This window comes from Lissotriton vulgaris, chromosome 11 (assembly GCF_964263255.1).
Source record: "Lissotriton vulgaris chromosome 11, aLisVul1.2, whole genome shotgun sequence".
In the NCBI taxonomy this organism is placed as follows: Eukaryota; Metazoa; Chordata; class Amphibia; order Caudata; family Salamandridae; genus Lissotriton; species Lissotriton vulgaris.
Genome location: NC_141699.1, coordinates 541,634,316 through 541,658,986, shown reverse-complemented (window position 1 = coordinate 541,658,986; position 24,671 = coordinate 541,634,316). Strand labels below are relative to the sequence as shown.

The 24,671-nt window shown below is 52.3% G+C and overlaps 1 protein-coding gene across 2 annotated transcripts in view; it reads right to left on the bottom strand.

Annotated features, from left to right (window-relative positions):
- KAT6A (lysine acetyltransferase 6A) overlaps positions 1–24,671 on the bottom strand; it is a 1,442,101-nt gene that overhangs the window by 403,141 nt on the left and 1,014,289 nt on the right. For both annotated transcript variants that reach the window (XM_086943585.1, XM_086943586.1), the window contains exon 12: positions 6,133–6,226. In XM_086943585.1, the coding sequence (XP_086799711.1) occupies positions 6,133–6,226 (94 nt within the window). The remainder of the gene's footprint in view (positions 1–6,132; positions 6,227–24,671) is intronic.

Genomic DNA, 24,671 nt, shown 5'->3' with positions numbered 1-24,671 from the left:
ATCAATTGCGCATTATGTGATTTAATTCTAGATGTCGCCACTAAGAAATCAGCCACACAAAATATGATGCGGGTGCTGCTCAATGACTGAAGGTAGACTAGTGCCCGCCTCACTTGAGTGAAGCCCGCCTCCTTCAGAATGGGCAGCAAATGTTTCTTTCTTATGTCCGAAAAGAGCCCGCAAAACATAACAAAGTGCATTGCGTCTTGAGTTGAGAATTTATCGCAAATGCAAGGTGTGGCTATGTCTGGTTTGACCCAAGTTGGATAGCTGCCCAAATAAAAGTGAATCAGATTAAATCCAAACTTAATCAATAAAAACCTATGAAGTGGCCTTGTGGCAATCCTAACATATGGCTCGAGTGAGGTGGAACTTAACATATAGTGTGATCTAACTGTGGGTTTCAGCAATTCTCTTTCCTCACGTACTAGTCTGGCCCCCTCCTTGAATTGCTTTTTAATCAGGTCCACGTCCTCCTTCCTAATACAAGATGGTGATAGGAAGAGTTCCGGGCGTCCCAGATGTTCAAAAGTCTTTCTCAAATAAACCAGCCAGGGCACTTTATTGGAGTGATCGAAGGACATGGCGTCAGTTAAAATCGCGTGGTTAAGGGTTAGTTCCTTATTAAGCCAAGTCTTTAGCCAGATAATTAACGGTGCCAAATTAAGCCTATCGGTGACATAGTCCAAGCCCACCTCCGCATGGATCGAAAAAGTCGGGGTGGACTGGGGAACGGACAGCAAGGAACGCAAGAACCTTTTTTCCGCCCTCTGGATTGTTTTGAGATGTACATAGCCCCATAAGGCTGAACCATACATCGCGATTGAAATACATTTAAAATTGTAGACTTTTAACAGGGCCTCCATCGGCCTAGCCCCCAACCTTTTTGTGAACCCCATAAGTGCTGCAGTTGATCCAGCCACAGATAGGCTCTTTACCCTTACCTGAGGGCCCCACCAGCCCCTCTCGTCGAAGAGCACACCAAAGTATGGGAACACTGCCACTATAGAAACCACTTCACCCTTGCATTTAAAGATTTTTGATTTACCCCTATTACTATGGAATCCGAACACCATAGTGTGTGATTTATTAGCATTTACTTTTAGGTCCAGCCTATCCATAAACACCCCAAATGCGTCCAGTAAGCGCTGGAGGCCATTACCAGTGCGGGCTATGAGGACAGTGTCATCCGCGTATAGGAGAGCAGGGATCTTTGCATCTCCTATACGCGGGACGAACAAGTTACTTACCTTCGGTAACGATATATCTGTAAGAAACAGTAGTTAGTATTAGATTCCTTACCTTAGAATATCCCCAGGCGTCAGTCTGGATCCGGAAACTTTTGCGTAGCAGTACCCCTGCGCGTCGGTAGGCGTCGTCTGCGGCTCCGCGTCCGTCGTTGGCGTCGTGCGCCGTGATGACGTCGCTGGAGTATATAGACGCCGCCTCTGCGCGCTGTCAGTTCTTCTTTTTTCCGCGCCAGTTAGCGCAGATCCGGGAAGAGCAGTACTCCGGTCTTTGACCAAAGTTTTTTGATCTTTTTTGATATCTTCTTACGGTGCCGGTAGGATGCCCGGTTTTAAGAACTGTGATGACTGCGACCGCACGATGTCGGTCACGGACCATCACCGACTCGGCCTCCGGTGCCTGGGCCCAGACCACGACGTGGACGCCTGTGTCGATTGCCGGGCCTTGACGAGTAAAGCTAGGCGGGAGCGGTCCCGCAAGCTACTCGAGCTGCGGGTGTCGGCCCCGCGTCGAGAGCGGTCCCGGTCCGGCCGGAGGTCAAGGGAGTGGTCGAGGGAGCGGTCGCGGAGCCATCACGAACGCTCTGGAAGTCGTCACCATTCCTCTGGTTCCTCAGGTAGGAAACACAAGAAGTCGGGGCATCGTCATCGTACCCCCGACTCCCCCCCCGACGCTCACGCGATGCGGCCGGGGGTTCGGGTTGCCCCACCCCCGCGGCTCCGCATGAGCCGCCAGCGCGGCCTGCTCCATACCCTACGGTCCCTGGGCAAGGCGCGACGCCCGAGGAGATAGAAGAGTTCCTGGGCCATCTCGCTGTCCTTTTTTGAAGATTGGCACTACTATGATTGAGGTGGCCCAAGTGGTAGGCAACGAGTTGCCATTGGCAGAGTTAAATACATTAGATAATATTCTGGCCCAAAGCTTCTGGGAGTGTTTAGAAAAGTCTGCCGGGACCCCGCCCGGCCCCGGGGCTTTATTCTTAGTTGTCTCTAAAATAGCTGTCTCCACCTCTGCTTCATCGAATAGTATTGGGGCGGCCTCAAGAGCTGTTGGTGGACATCCAGAAGCTTCGAAAGCAGAGTCTCCATACACTGCTCTAAAGTGGCACAGCCATTTGTCGTCAGGGATGACGCAGTCCATGACATTGTTATCCAAATCTGAGAAAAAAGGCTCATTAACAGTAGCCCAAAATTGGCTACTGTCACGCAGGACATCCGCTGAGAGTAATTTTTCCCAAGCCGCTGTCTTAATACCGTCTTTCCGTCGTTTGATTGCTAGCTTGTACTCCTTCCTTAGAGATGTGATGACCGCCTTATCTCTCGGTTTATGTTTTAAGGCTAGCATTAATGCTCTATGTGCTTTTGAGCACTTCGAATAAAACCATCGACGGTGGTTATTAGCTCCCTGCCCTAATCTAGCCGTTAGGTCTTTCGAGATTTGTATACATATGTATTCCACGGCCCCCATTATTTCATAATTTACAGCTCTGGAGTCCTGACAGGTCACCATATAACCCTCTATTTTTGGGAGGAGATCTGCATAGAAGTTTTCCGGGACCACGTTTGCCCACTTTAGCCTTCTCCCCTGGTCCACAGGGCGTAGTACTGGTCTTGACTTGGCGGGACAAAACATAGGCCCCAAGAGATCCCCCCACTTCGCCTCGAGTAACACAGGATTATGGTCACTGAATGGAGAAACAATTGTTCCATAAGAAACAACCCCGTGTAAGATACCTGGTGACACATATATATAGTCTATGATGGAACCAGGGTCTGAGCCCTTATAGGTAATTGTTCTCATCCCCCCCAGAGGTAGTTGGTTCAAATAAATTAAAATTTGCTAGCAGCTCTTCCAGTGCCTGCCCAGACTTAGTGTGCTCAAAATGAGGGGCCTCCATGCCAGGAGGACCCACATGATTGCCTGTACTACGCATGTTGCTGCAAGGGTGGATATTAAAATCGCCCAGTAGGACGAACGCGACATTAGTGTATTTATCTTGACTGGCTGAAAATAAAAAGGATTCCAGGGTGGCAATGTGATCATTACCATTGTCCCTATTCCAAGAATTATAAAAATTAATAAAGATGGTTTTCCGGGTAGGAGAAACCTCCCTTTCCACTTTTAAAAGATTTGGCGTAGAGATATTGACCATTTTTAACGCCCCCTTAAGTTTTAATGAAAAGAGGAAAATAAGGCCCCCCTTAGCTATACCAGCGATGCTAGGGACGGCCGGGACAGCGAAGCTTGTGAAGCCGTCCAGCCAAAAGCAGGGCGAGATGTCCCATGATTCCTGGAATGCAATGATGTCGTGACTGGTGACAAAGCCAACCCATGCTTCATCTGTCCTTTTGGCTCTAATACCGGCCATGTTCCAGCTAAGGATTTTACAAGCCGCTACCTCGTCAGGAACAGTGGACCATCCATGGGAGGAAGCATCATATCTGCTAGTCAGTAAGTTTCTTCTAGGCCTGACAGAGGGGCGAAACGGTTACTCAGGACTGGCCCGCTACCCACAGCAGGACTGTATACTAGGTGGGGTTGAGGTGCCAGGGCTACAATCTCTGTCCTTGGGGTGTGAGAGAGTATGTGCCCACCTGAGCTAACCCCTCCTGATGCTGAACTCAGCCCCCACCCCCTTGTTGGTGGTCGCTGTTCACCATTATTCTTTACTGGGGGGGGGGGGGGGAGGGGGGGGGGGATAAAAGTAACCCAGGGGAACCGGTCTCAGTTGGTCTCTCGGTGATATATCTGAACCATCCCAGAACAGTCTATCGGCCAAATTGGCCCTATCAAAATTAATTATAACACAACCCCCCTGGACAGACTTCGGTTACTTCCCAATCCAACCCACCCTCCTGGCAAAAATGATGCTGTTGTAAATGTTAGCCCCACTGCAAGCGTCAGCACACCAGGAACGGGCCCTTGCCATGAGGTCTGGGACGGGTTCGAACTCTCCCTCTTTAAGTGGGGGGACCCCTGTAAAGATTGCAACTAAGGGGGCAGCTTCCGGGGGTAGGTCTAATTTGGCCTGACTGGCCCTTACCCTCTTGTTACTGGGTATGCCAGGTTGCTCTACGTAGCATACGGGGAAACTAGGGTTTGGGGAAGTTACCTCCGGGCCAATGAAGGGTGTAATAGGGTCCCACAACCTGTAGTTAACTTGCACCACCCCACTATGAGACGGTACAAGTTCCCTTGTTCTGACCACCTCTCTACTTCTTTTTCCGTGTCTTATAGTTCCAGCGTTATGGGTTTCTGGGAGTGAGATATGATCGTTAACAAGTCTGTCAATAAGTGAACATTTCTTTAAAAGGCCTTCCAGGCAAGTGTTCAAAGTGTCCACAATATCTTTTGCAATACCCAGAAGCAGGGGCTCAATCCGAGCAACGAAAAGGGCCTCCATCTGATCTCCCAAAAGGTCGGGTGGGGCAGTGGGCGCGACTGGCGCGTCTTTGGATTTCCCCCGTTTCCGCTTCGATGGTGGACCAGTCCACTGGGCGCTCTGTGGAACGGGAAGCGTAGAAATATTGTCGGGGCGGGCCAGCGCCAGATATGACTAGAGGAGTAGGGTTTGAGATAATCACCACTGGCTCTAAAGGAATATGGGAAGCATCAGCAGAATCCTGGGTGTCCTGAAGTTTGTGGATATTGGGAGGGGGGGAGGGGATATCAGGCCAAACTCCTGTTCAGTGTTCGCAATCTCCTTTGTGAGGGCCCCCACGGCAGATGAAAGATACGACATAATCGATTTTGAGTGTCTTGGCACCTTAGCTTTGCCCCCCCCCCCCCATCTGCATTAATAGCGTTCTTGCGCTTACCCATAGTAAGATGTCAGAGGGCTGGCCCTGCCCTGCCTCCTCCTGCCCCGGACGGCCACAGACGGCCCGCCCTTTTCCCGGGCTTTGCCAGCGCGTGTCCCGCGAGGCAGGTGTCCCGCGAGGCTCCTCTCCCTTTTCAGCGCCTCCGGGCGCGAGTGCCGGTGGGCGTGTCACCGCTGATCCTCCTGGGGGCTGTAGTCTCCCCCGCAGCGGCCGCGTGATGGTGAGAGCGGCGGCCGGGGAGACCAACAGCAGGAAGACCAGCGTTTGTCCAGGTATGCACCAAATGCCCAGGTGGTATTGCCACAGTCCCCCGCTCGACCGCAGGGTCCTCTCCCTTTTCAGCGCCTCCGGGCGAGAGTGCCGGTGGGCGTGTCACCGCTGAGCCTCCTGGGGTCTGTAGTCTCCCCCGCAGCAGCCGCGTGATGGTGAGAGCGGCGGCCGGGGAGACCAACAGCAGGAAGACCAGCGTTTGTCCAGGTATGCACCACATGCCCAGGCGGTATTGCCACAGTTTGGGCTTAGAGTTGGTTGGGAAACAGGGAATCCTATTAAACCCAGACATTTTTGAAAATTCGACACCCAGGGAAGTCCAGGTGGTGTGCGCCACGTGGATCACACAGGGTTTTTTGCTTACTCACAATGCCCTGCAATTCTGAAATTATGCATTTTCCTCACATTTCTGCGATGACAACTCACAAAATCCGCACTGAACCACAATACTTCTACCATTCACTATTCCCAGACTTCTCCAGATAAAACCTTCACCTCACTTGTGTGACTTACCTAGCTAAATGTCTTAAACCCATAATTAATAGTCAAATTCTTTTTGGTAGTTCTTTTACACATTTGTATTAAAAGGTAAAAAAAAGAAGCCAAATGTGTTTACAAAGGCATTCTTTCTTGCTTTTATTTCGGGAGTTTTTCCATTCCTTTTTAAGCATGTTTCATGTGTGTGGAATAATTCAGTATTTACTATTAATATTATAGAGGATACGTTCATAGAAAAGTCCACTGATATAACAGAAAAGGATTTGTGACTGAGGCGTAGAGATTGTATACTTACTAAAGTCTATGAGAAACCTTCCGTAGCCCTTGCGCTGATATTGAGGGAGGATCATAATACAGGAAACGTTGTACTTCTGCTGGCAGTGCTTTTCCTAAGAGATATACAAATAAGAATCATTAAGGCATATGTGGTTGTGTGGAGAGGCTCTGGCACTAGATTGTCATCCAACATGTACACAAAGGTTGTGCCCATCAACCGATGTATAGAAAGAATTGTTTTGTTCAAAATAACCATCCAGCAACTAGTAAGAGACAGGCTACAAAACAGGGGTATGGACACAAACTATACCATTTAAACTGCAAAAACACACAAGCATTGGCATAGCCAATAGGTCTCGCTTTTGGGACCTTATAAGTATTTAGTTATGCAGCACAATATCATTGGTGCAACAACAACTGTTGCATGGCTAAACACTTCCAAGGTCCCAAAGTCGAGACCTATTGGCTATATCAATGCTTTTTTTTTTTACTTTAACCCATCATGCACAGCGGCCGTGCAGCAAAGCGAAATAGCTCTACCATTGTGCTTTGTCAATAGAAAGAAAAATAACTGGCAAAGCAGAATGGTAGAGCTGTTTGGCTTTTCCATGTTGTTTGCTATATTGTACAGCAGTACAAGCAGTGCAGTTGCTGTGCAGCATTGTTGAAAGTAGTAATAAAAAAAGTTTTAAAAAACGTTGGCCATGTCTTTGCACTTAACTTAACGTTCAGCCAAACTGCAAAGCAACTGCACTGCTGTACAACATGGCAAAAACTTGACAAAGCCAACAGTTCTTGCATAAGCGAGTCCTATTGGCTTTGACAATGTTTGCTGTTTCTTCACATAACGATACAATCTGATTCATATGCACACACACATGAGAAAATGCAATCGACTTTCTAAAACCAGCTGTTATTTCTAAGACTAACAAGTGCTGTGCGAGCCTTTGAGCATTACGTGTTTGCAAGTCCGTGTTAAGCAGACCACTCTATCCAAAACGAACGGGATTGTGACCATATCTCAATATTTCTTACACGGCGAGGCATGCCCTTGAACTATAGGTGTACAAAGTACAGCCTAGAAAGAGTCATAAAACATGAAAATACATACGCAATAGACCAACGCACACCTGCAGTTTTCAAAATCTGGGATATGCTTCTCTAAAATTATCGTCCTGAGAAAAGCAGATTACTAGCAAAATGACATTTTTGAGATTCTGTAAAGTGAGTGAAAGCAACAGTACGGAGCGCAACCGTAATTCTATGGCAGTACCGGAGGCTTCTGATTGTGCTTTCTCATTTCTTTACTGCACAAACAGCAGCCAATGAAAATGAAACTACAAATGTAAAAAAACAACATTTTCCAAGAGGCTTTGAACCACGCCTCTCATACAACAACCAATCACAGTGGCAATAAGCATATAAAGTATAGAGACACTAATCTGGCCTCCTCTTTCTTTGCTGCTCCGCAGCCCAGATAAGTGCTCTTTACGTTATATGCTTATTCTGCTTCTAGGCAGGCCTCATGTTGTGATTAGCGCCCAGGGCGTTTATTTTTAATTGTTGCCATCATGTGTGATTAGCGCCCAGGGCGTTTATTTGTTGAACGTTGCCATTTATACATTGTGTGTATTACACTGTAGAACCTTGTTTGCAGGTTATCGTCTGTATTCTAATTTATTTGCACGCCGATATCGGCTTTCTTTCCCCTCCCGACTTCGGAGCGGAGCTTCTCTGGCCCACTCCACGTCGGTTAGTTTCTATTTCGGAGCGCGTGTTGCGCTGGTAGGTTCCCCCTCTCCCCCGACTGCTGCTTCCACCGCTGCCGCGTCTCTCGCGGCCCGCGGCTAAGAGGGGCTTGCTCCCCCCCCCCGGGAAGGAGGCGCATGTCGGAGCTCGCCTGACGCCCGGCGTGCGCCGGCGGTTAATCGCGCGCGTCAGCGTGCGCGCGCATCCCGCTTCTAGTGCCTGCACGACGCTCTGCCCCCGGCTGAAGTGGGGTTCACGCAGTTGGCTAGGAGCCGAGGGCCCGTTTTAGCAGCAATTAAGCAGCGTTTTCCATCGCAAATTGAATCGGAGCTTGTCAGCATTAACCCCTTGCTTCCTGTGAGTTTGGAAGTGGGACAATTTTTGGCAACCCTTTTTCTAGACCAGATAAAGGTTGTTTTTTCCCTCCATTAGTCCTAGGATTGGACTTTGCGCCTGAGTTGATTAATTCTTGGTATTTCGGGCTCCTGCGCCTGGCACTTCCCCTGATTGACGCCCTTGCCTGGGCTGGCAATTCTGCTTCCCTCTGGGGATTTAGAGTGGGATTGAAAGGTCCCTTGTGATTATGGCAGATACTGAGTCCTGCGAACAGGAGGGCGCTGCGTGCGATTACCAGGGCAATGAGGAATATTACGAGGAGGAGTTTATGGAGGATATAATTGACAAGAAGCTGGACGCTAAGCTTGATAAGGCCCTCTCCCCTGCCCTGCTTCCATTAGCCAAAAACTTGGAACTGCTGGTCCCTGGTAAGACACTCCCTCTTCCTAGCCAAGATCCCTCACGTCCCACTCCCCATAAGAAGGTGGCTCTTGACCCGTCCTGGCCCCACGCCCAGTCCTATGATAAACTTTATAAATCTAAAGAGTCTTCCGCTGGCGACAAGTCCTTACCGTCCCGCCCTCCCCCCTCCTAAAGACACCACCACTGACACAGATACGGACACAGATTCCTCAGATGCTGCGCCCCGCAAGCGCTCTAAGAAATGCAAGCATGCCTCCCCTTCTGTCACTCCCTCCCCCTTCTCCTTTGACCCAACGGACATTGTACATCCTAGGTCCTCTGATTGGGTTCCCCCCCAGCTGTGGCGGAATATCTGGAGTCTCATCTCCGTAAAGGTTTTGATAAAGAGGTGAGAGCTTGCCTTAAATCCGAGTGCCCCCGTCCCGACTTGGCCCACAAGGTGGCCGTTACCCCAGATATCGACCCTTCCATGACTACTTTCCTCAAAAAATACAAGAAAGACCCCAAAAAAGGAATTGATCGCGCGCTCAGAGCGTGCCAGGATAAGGTCCTTGACCTTTCAGGGCCTTTGGCCAAGATACTGGAGCTGGCGCTCCAGGCTCAGGAGACCGGTGATGCCATCCACCCTGAAGTGCTTGCGGGTTGGGCACAGAGAGCCATTTGCATGTTGGGCAACGCCAATTGCGCTCTAGCTTCTGAGAGACGGAAGTCAGTCTTACTCCGGATTGACCCCCAGTTGGTTGAATTGGCTTCCTCGGAGCCGGGTCCTTTGGCGGAAGGACAGTTGTTTGGGGACAACATTGTGAAAGACATTGCTAAATTTGTCAATACATTAGCATCCTTGGATAAGTCTCAAGCCTCCTTGAAGAGGGTGTTGCACCAGGTCTCTAATAGGGCCGGTCGTGGCAGAGGACGCTCGACTGGCCGCTATTCGAATACCAGTCCTCAACGAGGTTACGCCCCTAGACGGGGCAGAGGTTATACACAGGAACCTGACCAGGCTGGCTTCTACCCGTCAAGATCCCGCGGCTTCAGGGGCCGCTATAATCGAGGGGTCAACAGAGGTTACAAAAACTTCGACAATCAGTCCTCTGGTAAGTCAAATGTGTCCTTTGGTCCCTCTAGGGGGAAGGTTGCGTCATTTTGTAATGAATTGGACGAGTCTCACCGCAGATGCTTGGGTCCTACAGACCGTCCAGGGCTACGAAATAGAGATGGTGGAATGCCCCCTGCAACCCCTTCCCCCTCAGCCTCTCCTTTTTCCCGTCTCGAACAGAGTTTTATCGACTCAGAGCTGGAAGAGCTTTTGACAAAAAAGACTATTGCGGTAGGACCCTTCATTCCAGAAGGCTTCTGCAGCAACGTCTTTCTAGTTCAAAAGAATGGAGGCGGTCAATGCCTTGTCTTAAATTTGAGAGACTTCAACCCCTTTGTAACTTATCGCCACTTCAAGATGTAGGGCATCCATCTTTTACGAGACCTTCTGTTGGAGAACGACTGGATGGTCCGATTAGACTTAAAAGATGACTGACAGTCCCCATCTGCCCATCTCATCAAAAATATTTACAGTTCCCTTGGAAAGGGCGTTGGTATCGTTACAAGGTGCTTCCCTTCGGTCTCTCTTCAGCCCCTTGGGTGTTCACCAAGCTTCTTAAACCTGTGATCTCTCGCCTTCGAGAGATGGGAGTGCGTCTCATTGTTTACCTAGACGACATGCTCATTCTGGCCCAGGACCGGTCCCTTCTTCTCACTCACTTGGAGTGGACGACGTCCTTGCTGCAGAATCTGGGATTCGTGATCAATACCAAGAAATCGGTGATGATACCGAATCAGCAGATGGAATTCCTGGGTTTCCTGATAGACTCTGTTTCAGCTCAACTGCTCCTTCCCCTTCACAAGATCAGGGCCACCAAGAGGGAAATAAAATCCACCTTGACCAAGGAGAAGATTTCCTTGCGTGTGCTGGCGCGGATGGTGGGCCTTCTGGCCTCGTCGATCCAAGCCATCTTTCCCAGCCCTTTACACTACAGGGCCCCGCAGAGACTGAAAATCTTTTACTTACAGAGGAAATTTCACTACGATCACCTAATCCCTCTTTCCCCCGAGGCCCGGGAGGAACTCCAGTGGTGGCTGGAGCACATGTCAGCCTGGAATGGCCGAGCCATCTTCGGCGCAGCCCCAGATGTGGTAGTCGAATCGGACGCCAGTCATTGGGGCTGGGACGCTCGCTGTGGAGAATTTACCACAGGAGGTCGGTGGTAAGCAGACGAACTCACTACACATAAACTGTCTAGAGTTGTTGGCAGGGTCCTTTGCCATCAGATCTGTCTCACTGCTGAAGAGCAATTGTTGTATACTCCTCCGAATGGACAATGTCTCAGCGGTGAGATACATCAACTGATTAGGGGGGACGAAGTCCCGAATGCTGGTCCACATTGCGAAGGAATTTTGGCACTTCTGCCTGGATCGCAAGATCTCTGTAGTGGCGGAATACCTTCCGGGAAAATTCAATCAAGTGGCGGATTGGAATTCCTGATTTCTCCGAGACTTCAGCGATTGGAGACTTCACCCATCGCTGTTCTTTCAGATCATGACTATGCGAGGCCCCTGTCAGGTAGACCTGTTAGCCTCTCGCCTCAAAGCCCATCTCCCCCTATTTTACAGTAGGAGACCGGATCCAATGGCGATGGGGACGGACGCGTTCCTTCACCATTGGGGGCAACGGAGGAATTATGCATTTCCGTTGTTTGCACTGATTCCGAGAGTGGCGGCGTTGGTACGCCGGCAGAGGACGACAATAGTGTTGGTGACTCCGTTCTGGTTGACTCAGTCGTGGTTTCCCACACTGTTGGAGTTATCTGTGGATCTCCCCTTCCGGCTCCCAGTCTTCCCGACGCTTCTCCAGGACCCAGTGGGAGCTTGCCATCCCTTAATCCTGCAGAACCAGTTGACCTTAATGGTGTGGATGCTCTCCGGAGACATGAATGCCTTGCAGGCCTTTCACGAGAAGCTTCCGGCTTTATGCAACAAGCGTGAGCTCCTTCCACCCGGAAACAATACTCTGCATCTTGGAAGAAGTGGGTGGGTTGGTGCCTTTCAAAGCAGGTGGATCCCGTGGGATCAAATGTGACTGATGTACTGAATTTTCTGTCTGAACGTGCAGCTTCAGGCCTGGCTTACAGGTCGGTTAATAATTTCAGGTCTGCAATTTCTGCTGGTCACAACCACATCGACGGTAAGCCTGTGGGGATGAATCCCTTGGTTTGTAAGTTGCTTAAAGGTGTGCGTGTGGCCAATCCTCCTCGGCCCAGGTATTCCACAATGTGGGATGTTACAAAGGTGCTTAATTTGTTGGAAACCTGGCCCAATAATGGTGATTTGTCTTTAAAACAGCTCTCTGCCAAGCTCACTAGGCTATTGTGCCTCATTTCATGTTGCAGAGTTTCAGATGTTAGAGCTTTAGATTTGGCTGGTAGGATGTTTTCTCCTCAGGGTGTCTCCTTTGTTATTACACGACGAACTAAAACCATGTCACGCTCAGTGGAATATCCGGCTGTTCCACATAACAGCAAGCTATGTGTGTTGCAGTGTCGCACAAGTTACTACTTGTGTAACGATATATCTGTAAGAGACATTAGTTAGTGATAGATTCCTTACCTTAGAATATCCCCAGGCGTCAGACTGGATCCGGAAACTTTTGCGTAGCAATACCCCTGCGCGCCGGTAGGCGTCGTCTGCGGCTCCGCGTCCGTCGTCGGCGTCGTGAGTGCCGGGATGACGTCGTCGGAGTACTTAGACGGCGCCCATGCGCGCTGACGTCAGTTCTGATAACACAGCTTTTCCGCGCCAGATACGCAGAGCCATGATAGAACTAACACTGGTGCCATGAAACTAGGGCCCTGAAAGGGGATGACCTTAACCCTAGATATCGGTTCGCAGAACGGGGAGGATGGGTGGGTCGGTAAGGAATCTATCACTAACTAATGTCTCTTACAGATATATCGTTACACAAGTAGTAACTTGTGCATCTGAAAGAGACACGTTAGTGATAGATTCCTTACCTTAGAATAGATACCCCAGCAATACCAACCCCGGTGGTGGGTCTGCGAACCAATATCACACCAGAAAGTCCTGGAGGACGGAACGGCCAAAGAAGCCATCCCTCCGGACTTGACTGTCCAGGCAGTAGTGTCTTGCGAACGTGTGCAGCGAGGCCCACGTAGCTGCCTGGCAAATGTCCTGCAGGGGGACACCGCGGCCCAGGGCAGTTGTCGTTGCCGTGGCCCGAGTGGAGTGAGCCCGCAATCCAGCTGGGGGCTCCTTCCTCGCCATGGAGTAACATGCTTGGATACACAAGATGATCCACCTAGAGATGGTCCTCTTGTGCACAGCCTTTCCCTTCTTCGCGCCCACGTAACCAACGAAGAGTTGGTCATCCACCCGGAATTGGCGTGTGCGATCTAGGTAGTAGGAGAGCGCACGTTTTGGATCCAGACGGTGGAGCCTCTCCTCCTCTTTCGAGGGATGCGGAGGCGGAAAGAAGGTGGGCAAAGTGATGGACTGCCCGATGTGGAAGGCCGTGACAACCTTGGGCAGAAAGGAAGGTCGTGTACGTAACACCACCTTATCAGGATGAACAGACAGGAAAGGTGGAGAAGAAGAAAGAGCCTGGAGCTCACTCACCCTCCTGGCAGAGGTGATGGCAACCAGGAAGGCCGTCTTTAGAGTAAGGAGACGAAGAGGGCAGTTATGAAGCGGCTCAAAGGGAGCACACATCAGATAGGTGAGAACCAGATTCAAGTCCCACTGGGGCATCACGAAGGGAACAGGAGGGAACATGTGCGTGATGCCCTTCAGAAATCTACTCACAATAGGGGACTTGAATAAAGAAGGCTGATCTGGTAGCCTCAAGAAGGCTGATAGAGCAGAAAGGTACCCTTTAAGAGTGCCCAGAGCAGAGCCCTGCTGGGCAAGGGAAAGAAGAAAGAGCAGCACTTCCGAAAGGGGTGCAGAGAGAGGATCCACAGCCTTTGCTGTGCACCATGCCACAAATCTGTTCCACCGGCAGGCGTATACCGACTTTGTGGAGGGACGCCTGGCTGCCAGAATGATATCACAGACTTCGGGAGGCAAGTCAAATGGCCTCAACTGCCGCCGCTCAATCTCCAAGCTTGTAGGTGGAGACTGGACAGGTTCGGGTGCAGGACCGTCCCCTGCTGCTGCGACAGAAGGTCCTCCCGAAGAGGCAGACGAATCGGGGGATCGACTGACATGCTGAGTAGCTCGGGATACCAGTATCTTCGTGCCCAGTCCGGAGCCACAAGGACGACCTGGGCCCAGTCGCGCCTGATCTTCTTCAGCACTCTGGGCAGAAGTGGTATAGGCGGAAAGGCGTACAACAGACCGCAGCTCCACTCGCGACGAAAAGCGTCTCCGAGCGAGTGCCGCCTTGGAAATTCCAACGCGCAGAACTGATGACATTGCGCGTTCTCTTCTGTGGCGAATAGATCTAACCAAGGCTCTCCCCACTGTCGAAAGAGACCTTGCGCCACGTCCGAGTTCAGACGCCATTCGTGATCCATCATGCACCGGCGGCTGAGTTTGTCCGCCCTGGCATTCAGAGAGCCTGCCAGGTGTTGAACCACCAGGGACACGCCCTGATGTTCCAGCCACTGCCAGAGGCGCAGAGCCTCCTGGCAGAGGGTCCACAACCCCACACCGCCCTGTTTGTTGCAGTACCACATGGCGGTGATGTTGTCGGTGAACACTTGCACTACGCTCCCCCTGACAGAGGGGAGGAATGCCTTCAGTGCAAGACGAATCGCCCTCAGCTCCAGAAGGTTGATGTGGAGCCGGGACTCCGCCGGAGACCAGAGGCCTCTGATCTCCGCCTCTCCCATGTGGCCTCCCCAGCCCTGGAGGGACGCGTCCGTCACAACTACGTGCTCCGGCTGGGGTAGGGAGAGGGGTCTGCCACTGACCCAGTCACGGTCCGTGAGCCACCACTGCAGTTGCTTCGCAGTGCCCTCTGAGATCAGGACATGATCGGACAGGTTGCCCTGATGCTGGGCCCACTGAAACTTCAGGTCCCACTGCAGAGCCCGCATCCGCCACCTGGCGTGACGCACCAGAAGGATGCAGGAGGCCATCAGCCCCAGAAGCCGCAGCGTCAACCTGACCGAGACCCGGGATAACGGCCTGAAGACAGGAATCAGAGCCTGAATATCCCGAACCCGCTGTTCGGGTGGGTAAACCCGAAACTGCGCCGAGTCGAGAACCGCTCCGATGAAGAGGAGCTTTTGAGAGGGACACAGGTGTGACTTCGGCACATTGATGGAGAACCCCAGCAAGTGCAGGAGGTCGGCCGTAGTCTGGAGGTGGCTGACGACTGTTTGGGGCGAGCCCGCCTTCAACAACCAGTCGTCGAGGTAGGGGAAGACTGATACCCCCTGCCTGCGCAGATGGGCTGCGACCACCGCCATCACCTTCGTGAACACCCGTGGGGCGCTGGCAAGGCCGAAGGGGAGCACGGTAAACTGAAAGTGCTCTTGGCCTACCATGAACCGTAGGTAACGCCGGTGGGCCGGCAGGACGGGGATGTGGAAATAGGCGTCCTGCAAGTCCAACGCTACCATCCAGTCTCCTGGGTCCAGGGCAGCCAGGACCTGAGCCAAAGTGAGCATCTTGAACTTCTCCGTCCGGAGGAAGCCGTTGACGTTCCGCAGATCCAAGATAGGGCGTAGGCCCCCTTTGCCCTTCTTAGGTACCAGAAAGTAGTGGGAGTAACAACCACGTCCTACTTCTGGCCCAGGAACGCGCTCGATGGCCCTCTTGGCCAAGAGGGCCGAAACCTCCTCTTGCAGAAGTTGCAAGTGATCCCCCGACACACGGTGGTATTGAGGTGGCATGGATGGAGGGGATGACTCGAAGGGGAGGGAGAAGCCCCTTCGGACAATTTGCAGCACCCACCTGTCCGAAGTGACTGTATGCCAGTGGGAGAGGTGATGGCGAACCCTGCCTCCCACAGGCGTCACATGGGCCTGAAAACTCGGACTAGGAAGGTTTTGAGGCAGGGGCTGCTGAGGGAGGTGTGGACTGGTCTCGCCGCTGGCCCCGACCATCGCCACGGCGGTTCCCACGTCCGCCACCGCGTTGCTGAACATTCTGCGGCGCGTGGCTGACGGTACGTGGTGGGGCGCCCCTTCCGTGGCCACGAAAGGAGCGAAAGGCACCCGATTGCTGGCGCGGGGCCGTAAGGCCCAAGGACTTGGCCGTGGCCCTGGAGTCCTTGAAACGTTCCAGCGCATGGTCTGCCTTGTCGCCGAAGAGGCGACGGCCATCAAACGGCATGTCCAGGAGGGTGGCCTGGACATCGGCCGAGAAGTTGGCGGACCTCAACCAGGCGTGGCGTCGAACCGCCACCGTCGTTGCCATCGCCCTGCCCAGTGAGTCCGTTGTATCCAGCCCACACCGGATAGAAAAGCGTGCCGCATCTCGGCCGTCCGCAAGGGTTTGGCTGAGTTTAGCCCTGACCTCCTCAGGGCATTGTGGCAGCACCTCCGCAACCGTGTCCCACAGAGTGTGGGTGTAGCGGCCCAAGAGACAGTTGGTGTTCACAGACCGTAGCCCTAGGCTCACAGACGAGAAGACCTTCTTCCCGAACTGTTCATATCTCTTGGATTCCCTGTCGGGCGGGGCCGACGGGAATGCGGTTTGGGAGTTAGAGGCCTGGATGACCAGGCTCTCGGGGGTGGGATGGGTGGACAAAAAGCATGGGTCGCCCGGTGCCGGGCGGTAGCGTCTGGCCACGTTCCTGTCCACAGGGGGGCCTGTGGCGGGCTTGGACCAAGTGCCCAGAAGAATGTCACACAAGGCCTCATTGAACGGCAGGAGGGGCTCCGCGGAGCCGGACTGCGGTTTGAGGACCTCGGTGAGGAGATTAGTCCTCACGGCCGCGACGGGGAGCTGAAGGCTCAGGGCCTTAGCTGCCTTCGTCAACACTACGCTGTAAGCAGAACCCGCCTCCGAAGCCACAGTCGGGGGCGACGTAAATCCAGTGTCTGGCGAGGTGTCAATACCACTGGCCTCCCCAAGCTCATATGTCCAGTCCTGGTTTGACTGGCAATCACGTGCCAGAGGGTCCTCGGACCCCTCCCACTGCTCCTCGTCACCTGGCTCCTGGAGACCAGGATCAACAGCCAGGGCCTCCTCGTGGAGATAGAATTCTCCAAAGGCCGTCGGAATCGGCGCCCAGCGGCGCCCTTCCGACTCCTGAGTAGGACCGTAGGAAACATTGGGGGCGGCAACCACATCGGCTGCCGGGGACAACACCTGAAGGGACGGCGCCGGTGAGGTCGTAAGGTCGACCGGCGAGGTCCCGGATCCGGAGCCGGATCCAGCGAGGTCGCGCGGCGCCGGGACCGAAGTCGCCAGCGGCGCCGGGGCCGAAGCACCCGACGTCGTCGGGGCCGAAGCGCCCGACCCGGAAGGACCTCCAGACGGAGCCGATCGGCCCGAAGGCGCCACGGGAACCGACTGAGGAGGGAGGGCCCTCATGGCCATGAGGTACCTCTCGACCTCCTCCTGCGACGCGCCGTGCCCAGGGACCCGAAGGTGTGGGGCAGGCGGCGACGCTTGCGACTCCCGCGGAGCCGCGTGGGCGGTGTCGCCCGAGTCCCCGGCCGCATCGAGCGAGCGTCGGGGCGGGTCGGAGGACCAATGGTGTCGCTCCGACCTCTCATGCCTCTTACCTGAGGACTTGGAACCAGACGATCGGTGGTCACTCCCGGAACGTCGATGACTCCGACCTCGCGACCTGTCCCTCGACCTCCCGTGGGACCGGGACCGGGACCTGGAGCGGCGCGGGGCCGAGTGCCTCAGCTCGAGACGCTTGCGGGACCGCTCCCGCCTAGCCTTCGACGTCAGGGCCCGGCAGTCGGCGCAGGTTCGATCGTCGTGGTCGAGGCCTAAGCACTTCAGGCACCGGCGATGGGGGTCCGTGACCGACATGAGTCGGCCGCACTTCGAACAAGGCTTGAACCCGGGCATCCCTGGCACCGATAGTCGAGACAGTCGACTAAGAGAAGATCAAAAAGGATCAAAATTTTTCAGTCAAAAAGTGACTGGGGGTAGAGCTTCTTCCGGATCTGCGCTAGCTGGCGCGGAAAAAAGAAGAACTGACGTCAGCGCGCATGGGCGCCGTCTAAGTACTCCGACGACGTCATCCCGGCGCTCACGACGCCGACGACGGACACGGAGCCGCAGACGACGCCTACCGGCGCGCAGGGGTATTGCTACGCAAAAGTTTCCGGATCCAGTCTGACGCCTGGGGATATTCTAAGGTAAGGAATCTATCACTAACGTGTCTCTTTCAGATTCAAATGTTATGAGGAGCGTACTTTTGCACACAGGGTTGATCCTTTAGGCCAGTTGCTCATCTCTGTTCAAAAACCCTTCAAACCAGTCGCTGCGGCTACTTTAGCCAGATGGGTTAGATGGATCATGTCGGAGGCTGGCATTGATATTTCAGCTTATGGTGCTCATTCAGCTAGAGGTGCGATGGCTTCTAAAGCCTATTTATTAGGGTCCCGCTTAGAGGATATCCTCAAAGCGGCTGATTGGTCTTCGGATTCAATGTTTAAAGTGTTTTATTATAAGCCTATTCCTCATGTTTCTGATGCTGTGATTGATGAGTTTGATTGATGAGCTTTGAACCAGCATAATCAGAAGCCTCCGGTCCTGCCATAGAATACAAAATTTTCTAGCTATCGCGACAAGAATTTTAGATTCTATTAAGGACACAGAGGCGAGGATTATCCCACCCGTTGGGACAGTTATATAACTGTAAAGTTGTCTTGAAATGATGTTGTTTAACAACTTTGTACCCACCCTCTGAGAAATATAGTTTGTGGGCTTCTTTTCTCAAACTTCTTTTTCTGTTTCAGGAAACGACTCCAACAAGAGTTAACTGCCTCCTGTGGATTGTGCTGCTGTCCCTTCCTGGTGGAGGATGATTCCTTGTGGCTCTGGATTTTCTCCGTTGAGAATTCCTAAAGGAACTGTTCTCTCCGTTGAGAGTTAAAGACTTTGTTCACTATGACGAGACTGTTCGCGCAAAGAAAGAGGAGGCCAGATTAGTGTCTCTATACTTTATATGCTTATTGCCACTGTGATTGGTTGTTGTATGAGAGGCGTGGTTCAAAGCCTCATGGGAAATGTTTTTTACATTTGTAGTTTCATTTTCATTGGCTGCTGTTTGTGCAGTAAAGAAATGAGAAAGCATAATCCTCGCCTCCGTGTCCTTAATAGAATCTAAAATTCTTGTTGCGATAGCTAGAAAATGTTGTACTCGTTTCCAACTTCCCAGCTGAAAGCAATTTCAAACAACGGAAACAGATGAACTGGTCTGAGACCAAATGGGTTAAAAAATGCAACCACAGACTAGGGGGAGTTCTCAATCTACTGCACAGATATAAGTATACCCCCCCCCCCCCCAAAAAAAATACATACTTCAAGAGTGACCTTCCTTGATACCCAATATAGACTTTATGACCATACCATATCAAGCAGTCAAATAAGAAAGTGCTCTCTGCAACTAAGGGTATAATTCCCAGTAAGAATTCTATGTCAGGATCAGAGGCTCCGATAATGCCATATCTTGCTTCGCTTTATTCTTACATAAAAAACACAGCAGCTAGAAAAAATATTAACTTAATCTTTTCCAAATAACCAGGAAAAGCGATTATTTGTGCCAAAGAACGAACATAAATCCACGTTATGCAACTTCAAGTCCCATCATGCCATAGACTAGAGGGTTGCCACATCCTTAGTCCTACAACAGTGTCCATCTGGTCTGATGCTTCGCAGCCAGTTAAGTGCCTCTTTTTGTTTCTCTTAATAGATTGTATTTTGGTACATGTTTGGGGAACCAGAGTGGTTTTCTGCCGCTTCGTGGTATTGTTCTGTGTACCGTGATTGTGATTCTTTTTCCAACAGATTCCCTTTGGCCGCGGGAGCGTTCTCGCTCCTCCGCTGCCATTTCCCAATTTTGACGCAGCATTTCGCCGCTAGAGGGAGCTCGCGCGTCTCGCGGTCTCCTCAGTTGAGGAGCCGCGATGCGAGACACAGTTGGACCGCGAGCCTTGTTCCCTTTGCCGCCACACCTTGACGCCCTACTGGGTAGTATTGGTCCATTACTTGTGAATTGTACGCCCCACTGGGGGTCCGTATCGCGGCCCTGCCGCTCTAAACGCCTGCGGGCACGTTAGGCACGGTTAATTGCCGATAGGTCTTACGGACGGTTTTCGTTTGAGTGCGTGCTGGGTGGCGAAACGAGGTCCCGGTTTATTTACAGAGGATGCGTACACAGGAGGTTGGTGCCCGCTCAATTAGCGCTTCTTGGAATCGCCCGAAAAGCCTGCAGACCTCTGGCCTGCCCATACTTTGTTCTGTCATAGCAGACTGGTTATAATTGTAGGTTACCTACTTGTCTCTTAGTGTCCCGATTTCCTTCTTTGTTAGTGTCTGTCATGGACCAGGGGAGTACTATGAGGAGGAGGTTCTAAAGTACCTACCTTTAGATGATTCTTTTTTCGACGCTGTCGACGACTCCATTTACAGGTGTGTAAATGAGGTTGTGGGCCCTATGGAAGAGCGTCTTTCCAATCGCATCATTGCAGAGTGCGCCAAGCTTGCGCAGGGACACCTAGGGACCCCAGCCTCTACTGTTGCCCCATCCCCTGGGGAGAATCCCCCAGTCCAAAGAAGCCCTGCATGGAGGGGGGCTGGAAGGGACACAGGGGGTGGACAAAGACGCCTTTGAGCGACTGAAAATCGTTTTTTTAGCGAAGACAGTCACGCCTGTTCTTGCTCCCCTTCCGGCCTTGGAGTCCGTGGCATCTTCTCCGTTGCCCCCGCCTACTCCTGATGGGGATACGCTGGTGTACACGGATGATGAAGACTGATCTGTGCGGTCTTGGCGCCCGTACACCTCTTCGACCGCGTTGCCGAAGGACAGCACGGGCATGCTAGACCCAGATGAGATCATTCATCCGCGGTCGGCAGCCTGGGCGCCTGGGGACAAGGTGGCCAAGTTTGTGGGGGGTCACCTCCGCAAGCCCCTGGAAAAGGAGGCCAGGGGATGCCTGAGAGCAGAGTGCACACGCCCCACTCTTGAGGGAAAAGTAGGACTGACTCAAAAACTAGACTCCAAGACGTCCACTTTCTAGGCCAAGTACATGAAAGACCCCCGCAAGGGTATTGATCGTTCCTGGCGCTCCTGTCAGAATAAGCTCCTTGACACGATAGGGCCCATGACAAAGATCCTAGATATGGCGGAGGAGGAAAAAGCGACAGGCTACACCATATCCCCTGACATTTTCTCGAATGGGGCACAACGGGCTGTCATAATTTTTGGGGAATGCCAATTGCGCCCTATCAACAGAGCGTCGGCGCTCCCTTTTAATTAAGCTCGACCTGAAATTGGGCGACTTGGCCTCTTCGGAGGCGGGAGCAGTGGCGCAAGGGGGCCTCTTTGGCAACCCTTTCGTCAAGGAGTTGGGGAAGTTTGTGGCAACCTTCACCTCTCTAGATAAGGCCCAGTCTAGCATTAAAAGGGTTTTTCAGTCACGTTTCTCCCGGGGGTTCGGTCGCGGTAGGGGCGGCCTAGGTGGTCAGCAAAACCCTGGCAAGGGACAAGGCTCCGGGCAGGGGCAATATCATACCACCGCAACTACAACTTTTATCCTAAAAGAGGACAGCGGTTTCGAGGACGCAGGGGTTTCAAGCGATAAGTGTTATACCTGCAGAACAGGTGTGTGTCGAGGGCTGCCTGGGGCGTTTTCAGGATGCGTGGGCTCAGATCACATCAGATGCTTGGGTTTTGAGAACAGTAACGGGGTTTCAACATCGAGTTTTACGATTTTCCCCATCAAACCAGTTACCCACGCCCCATCGCCTTTTCAGAAGCAGATGCGCAGCTGGTCGACGACGAGGTGGCCGCGTTGCTTGGCAAGGGGGCCATTTGTCGGACAGTTTTACACCCCAACGGTTTCCTCAGTAACATTTTTCTGGTGGACATAACCGATGGGGGGAAACGACCGGTGATAAACTTCAAGGAATTCAACGGGTGGCTCGTATATCAACACTTCAAGATGGAGGGGATCCATCTTCTCAGGGACATTCTCCTCCTGGGCAATTGGATGGTCCGACTGGACTTAAAGGATGCCTATTTGGTAATTCCCATTCACCCTCCACATCGTTAGTTCCTCCAGTTTTGATGGCAAGACCAGGTGTACGAGTTTACATCCCTTCCGTTCGGTGTTTCATCAGCGCCTTGGCGCTTCACCAAGGTGCTTCATCCGACAGTGGAACTCCTCAGGAGCCAGGGTATTCAGATGATCGTCTATCTGGACGTCATCTTGCTGATGGCGCAATGCCTAAAAAAGCTAATACGGCAACTACGGCAGACGGTCTCCCTTCTGCAGGGACTCTGGTTTGCCATCAACGGGGACAAGTCAGTTCTCTCCCCAACACAGAGTATAGTGTTTCTCAGGTTCACGGTGGATTCTGTTCGCTCCTCTTTGAGTCTCCCACCCCGGAAGGTGGCCAAAATACGACATATGCTGAGGCAGACCATCACAAAGACTCACACCCCGCTCCGGCAGATTGCCCGTGTAGTGGGCCTTCTCGCCTCCTCTATCCAGGCAATCTTCCCCGGGCCCCTGCATTGCTGGAGCGCATAAAGGCGCACCACCTCAGGAGAGGTTCATCGTACGATCGATCTGTGCCCCTCTCGGTGGAAGTGAAGGAGCAGATGTCTTGGTAGCTCACTCACATTGAGGCGTGGAACGGCAGAGCGATCTTCGGATAGAATCCGGACCTAGTCATAGAGTCAGACGCCAGCAGGATCGGATGGGACGCCCGTTGCAGAGATTTCTCCACCGGAGGCGGCTGGTCATCAGAAGAACAGCAGTTACACATCAACTGCTTAGAACTACTGGCAGGATCGTTCGCAGTACGATGCTGGACCAGAGACAGAGTCACCTCTTGTGTCTTATTAAAAATGGACAATGTCTCGGCAGTTCGCTATGTGAATCATCTGGGAAGCCCTCGCTCCCGGGCCCTAGCGAACTTGGCGAAGGAGTTTTGGGATTACTGTCTGAGTCATCATGTGTACGTTTCGGGGGAGTACCTGCCGGGCCAAGCCAACCAAGTGGCAGACTGGCACTCCAGAAATCTGAGGGATTTCAGTCTGTGGAAGTTGCACAAGCAAGTCTTCCAGTGGTTGCACGGTCTTTGGGGCCCGTTCACAGTGGATCTGTTCGCCTCGCGGCTGGACCACCAGCTCCCGCGTTTTTTCAGTTGGAGGCCGGACCCTCTAGCGGAGGCAACGGATGCTTTCCTTCAGGACTGGAATCAGGGGACGGGTTACGCGTTTACCCCATTCTCCATGGTGGTGCGGATAGAGGCCCAGATCCGGCGACAGGGGGGCGGAAGTGGTTGTAGTGACCCCGTTTTGGCAGTCCCAAGTGTGATTTCCAGTTCTTCTGGAACTTTCCTGGGGTTTTCCAATCCTACTCCACCCGTTTCCTCACCTCCTTCTGAATCCGAACGGGGAATGTTACCATCTCGTCACTGAGGGGTCTCTCCGCCTCATGGCATGGCAGCTTTCAGGCTCACTGGTCGCTCCCAGGCCTTTCGGGATCGGCGGAAATGCTCCTCTCAAAAGCCTGGGCAGACAGTACCTCAAAGCGCTACCGATCAGCCTGGTCTAAATGGATGGTTTGGTGTCTTCGACGGGATTGGGATCCAATGGTCGCAGGCGTCATACCAGTTTTGAATTATTTTGCGGAATTGGCGACTGAGGGCCTAGCATACCGGTCTATTAATGCAATACAATCCATGATTTCAGCAGCCCACTGCCCCATTGAGGGCACCCCGATCGGGGAGCACCCTTTCGTTTGCAGGCTCCTTGGGGGTATTCGTCTGTTACCTCCGGAGCCGCGGTATTCGGTGCTGTGGGACGTCAATCTAATGCTAAATCTCTTCCTGTCTTGGCAACTCAATAAATACCTGTCATTGAAGGAAATTTCTACCACGCTAGCAATGTTACTTTGCCTTGTCTCCTGCCGCAGAGTGTCGGATGTTCAGGCACTGGACATTTCTGCCAGGGTTTTTTCCCTGGAAGGGGTTACCTTTACTATAGGTCGTCGTACTAAGTCATCGTCAAGAACGATCTCTTACCCAGCTTTTACTGACATGCCAAAACTGTGTGTGGTGAATTGCTTAAAGGTATACGAGGAAATGACACTTGAATTTCGCCCTCCGGGCGAGCAGCATCTGCTAATTGCTTTAAGGAAACCCCACAAAGCGGTATTCTCCCCCACCATAGCCAGGTGGGGGCAGTGGACCATGCAGGAAGAGGGGATTGATACGGAACAGTTTGGAGCTCATTCAGCCAGGGGTGCGATGGCTTCCAAAGCTTTTTCCCTGGGGCTTGTTTAGAGGATCTCATGCGTGCGGCAGATTGGTCATCAGATTCCACTTTTAAGCGGTTTTATTTCAAACCGGTAGTGGATGTGGCTCAGTTAGTGGTAAGTAAGCTTTGAATTAGCATAATCGGAGCCTCCGGTCCTGACATAGAATCGAAATTTGCCTAGCACAGTAACAGTAAGTTTCAATTCTATTAAGGAAACGGAGGTGAAGATTATCCCTCCCGCTGAACGTCAGTGCAAACCCTCCCGTAACTGTGTAAGTAATTATATTTTGTACACTGTTTTCTTGGTAGATTAAGCAATACAAATGCGGTATCACCTATCATAAGTGATGGTTTGTGTTTCAGATTCCTTACTTAACCGTGTGGTATCACCCTTCTCTTTATCTTTCAGGGAATTACGGTTCAAAACAGGACCAGTAACTTTGGCATGACTCGCACGAAGAAAGAGGAGGGTCAGACAAGATGGAGGAACTATCTACACGTCATGGACACTGTTGTAGGACTAAGGATGCGGCAACCCTCTATGGCCTGATGCGATTTGAAGTTGCATAACG